Raw genomic sequence first — 2,665 nt, forward strand, 5'->3', positions numbered from 1 at the left:
CGGCGGTGCGCCGGGGCGCAGACGAGGTCGGGGGGACGAGGGGCCTCCACTGTCCAGGACACCCACAGGCGGCGCGCTGAGGTCACGAGGTTGGCCTGGGGCCGGCGCGGGCTCCTAGCCCAGGAAGCAAGCCGGCCCCACTTCGAATCCGAACTTCTGCGCCGCGTCCCCGAAGTCACTGAACATGATGTCCACCACGGGCACCTGCTCCACCTTCGGCGTGTCGATCTCCAGCACCGTCTTCTGATAGCCCTTTCTCACCTGCGGGCAGGAGCAGTGGGCGGCGTTGGGGGGCTCCCGGGCCACCCCCCTCTGGTCGCCCCGTTCTGGTCCCTCTCTCTCTGGTCACCCCAAGCAGCCCCTGGTTTGTAACAGACCCTTTTCTGGGGAGAAGGAACGGAACTTCCCAGGGCCAGTCGGGGGGTGGGGTGGGGGCAAGGTGGGGACCTGGGTCCGCACAGCCCTGCTCTGGAGAGGCGGCCACCCCATAGCCCTACCCCGGGCTCAGCACCGCCTCTCGCTCCCCCGACCGAGCCTGCTGGCATCGTCACCCCAGGACCACACAGTGCTGGACCCCTCACCGGTCACAAGGGAAAAGCCCACGTCCCACACGCGCCTTGGAGCGCCAGCACGTGGGGAAAGACCCAGGTGGCACCCTGGCCATTCGTGCACATGGAGGCGGCTGCGTGCTCGGGACGCCCTGGACCTGGCACAGTCGGGAGCTCAGCCCAGGACATCAGGACCCAGGAGATGGCCAACACAGCACCTACAGAGAGGGGCCTCCAGGGGTGCAGGGCTGGCCCTGGACCCTGAGCAGGCGTGGAGCCCACAGCAGCCTGTCCCCGTGGGAGCTGGCCTGGGGCTGTGGGCAGGTCTCTGGAGAATAGATGGTGAATAGAATGGGGTCCAAAAACAAGATGTGACAGGCAGTGCTTCTTGGCGCCCCCACCGCCAGCCTCTAAAAGGCCACCTGAGGGCAATGTCCGAGGGTTTTGACAGGACTACCTACCCCTTGTGCATGGTTTTGGCCTAATGACCTCCAGGACACAAAGACACAGCTCAGACTTGGGGGCCGCTCACCCCTGGAGATGCAGCCCAGGGGGATGACTCTCGGCTGGGGGCCCAGAGGACGGTGAGCAGACTGGGGGCCCAGGCACCAAGGCACAAGTGCGAGCCCAGCCCTGACCAGCCATGCGGCCTGAGCCAGTCTCCTGCCTCTCAGGCCCGTGACGCCTGGCCGGGAGCAGGACTGCCCTCTCCAGTGGGCAGCTCGGAGTCCAGGGAGATGGCCTGACGTGGGGCTGGCCACCGCAGGGCTGGTAACGGCAGCAGCCGTGGTTACGGCTGTCGCTCTCAGTGGCAGACCGCTGCCCAGCACAGCTGTGTTCCCAGGAGCAAGGCCAGCCTCAGCTCCGGCCGTTCCCTGAACAGACCTTTCTAAGGACAGGAGCCTCAATTCCGAAGTGGACCCACGATAGTCCCTCATCTTTGGCTCCACATCACACCAGGGATGGGGCCACGGACCCAGGCACCCTGGCTCCTCCTGTCCGGTCTCGGCCTTCCCCTCCTGACCCACGTGTGGCAGCCTGGGTCAGCCACGCGCTGAGGGCAGCCACAGGCGGCACTGCCTGGTGAGCCTGGTCGGCTGAACGAGCAGACATAGTGACACTCACCGCGCAGCCGTCCACCAGGGCGCGGATGTAGGGACAGTTGTCATGGGACATCTCCTCGTCGTTGGAGCCCAGGAAGCGCATGGCCTTGTCGTAGCTGCCCGTGGTGGCGTCCTGCCAGGCGACAGACTGGTAGCAGTTGTAGGTGACGTTCTGGCGGGCGGAGGCGCTCAGCAGGCGCAGGAAGGTCATCTGCACCACACCCACTGGGCTGCCCTCGGCGTCCACGTAGGAGAGCTGTGGGGACGGGAAGGGGGTGCTCAGCCGAGGGGTGCGCAGCAGGGCTGCTCAAATTTCGTCCGCCGCTGTCCACCTGGAGCGCACGGCACGTGCTCGCGGGGTCCCCGGGACAGAGGGAGCCATGCCTCGCTTCCTTCGGGGACCTAAATAACACACCTACTCCCCTGTGCCTGGCTGAACACTACTCATCTTCCAGGGCTCAGCTCTCGTGCCTCCTCCTCCAGGAAGCCTGCCCGGGGTAGGTGCCCTTGGACCCCCACCCTGGCCTGGCTCAGCGTCTATGCTCCCTGCCAGCTGTAAGGTCCCCTGCACCAGCACCGGACCCTCATGTCCTAGGTGCCAGGTGCCTGGTCTGCAGCGCTCTCTGGACTGTGAGCTCCCTTGTGGGCAAGTGTGTCCCTGTCACTATGCCCTGAAGAGAGCAGAGTGCTCGTTAGATGACATTGATAAATGGAAACCACCTGCCGACCGCCAGTGACACACCCGGTCCTGGCCCAGGGCCACGAGAATGGGAGGCGGAGCGGGCAGAGGCATTCAGCCAGCAGGCAGGAAGCCTGGTCCAGGGGAGGTCATGAGCCACAGGACCAAGAGCCGGAGGGCTGAAGTGACCAGGTGCCCTCATGGGAGCACAGGGGAGCCGTGGGAGGCCACTCGGTGGGGAAAGCAGGGGCCTGGAGTGCCCCCCCTTGGCTGTGCTTGGTGGGGTACTCTGGTGGGACGACCCTCGCTCAGCCCCAAGGCCAGGGCCAGGCATC

General features: G+C 65.9%; 1 protein-coding gene across 1 annotated transcript in view; it reads right to left on the minus strand.

Annotated features, from left to right (window-relative positions):
- Nucleotides 1-6: 6 nt before the first annotated feature.
- The window catches only part of LOC102884520 (collagen alpha-1(V) chain), a 94,749-nt gene continuing 92,090 nt past the window's right edge, over nucleotides 7-2,665 (minus strand). The window contains exons 64-65 of the mRNA XM_025051190.1: nucleotides 1,674-1,907; nucleotides 7-261 (exon numbers count right to left, since the gene is read on the minus strand). Coding sequence (XP_024906958.1) covers nucleotides 115-261; nucleotides 1,674-1,907 — 381 coding nt within the window. The 3' untranslated portion in view covers nucleotides 7-114. The remainder of the gene's footprint in view (nucleotides 262-1,673; nucleotides 1,908-2,665) is intronic.

The sequence above is a fragment of the Pteropus alecto genome, unplaced genomic scaffold (assembly GCF_000325575.1).
Source record: "Pteropus alecto unplaced genomic scaffold, ASM32557v1 scaffold67, whole genome shotgun sequence".
Taxonomy (NCBI): domain Eukaryota; kingdom Metazoa; phylum Chordata; class Mammalia; order Chiroptera; family Pteropodidae; genus Pteropus; species Pteropus alecto.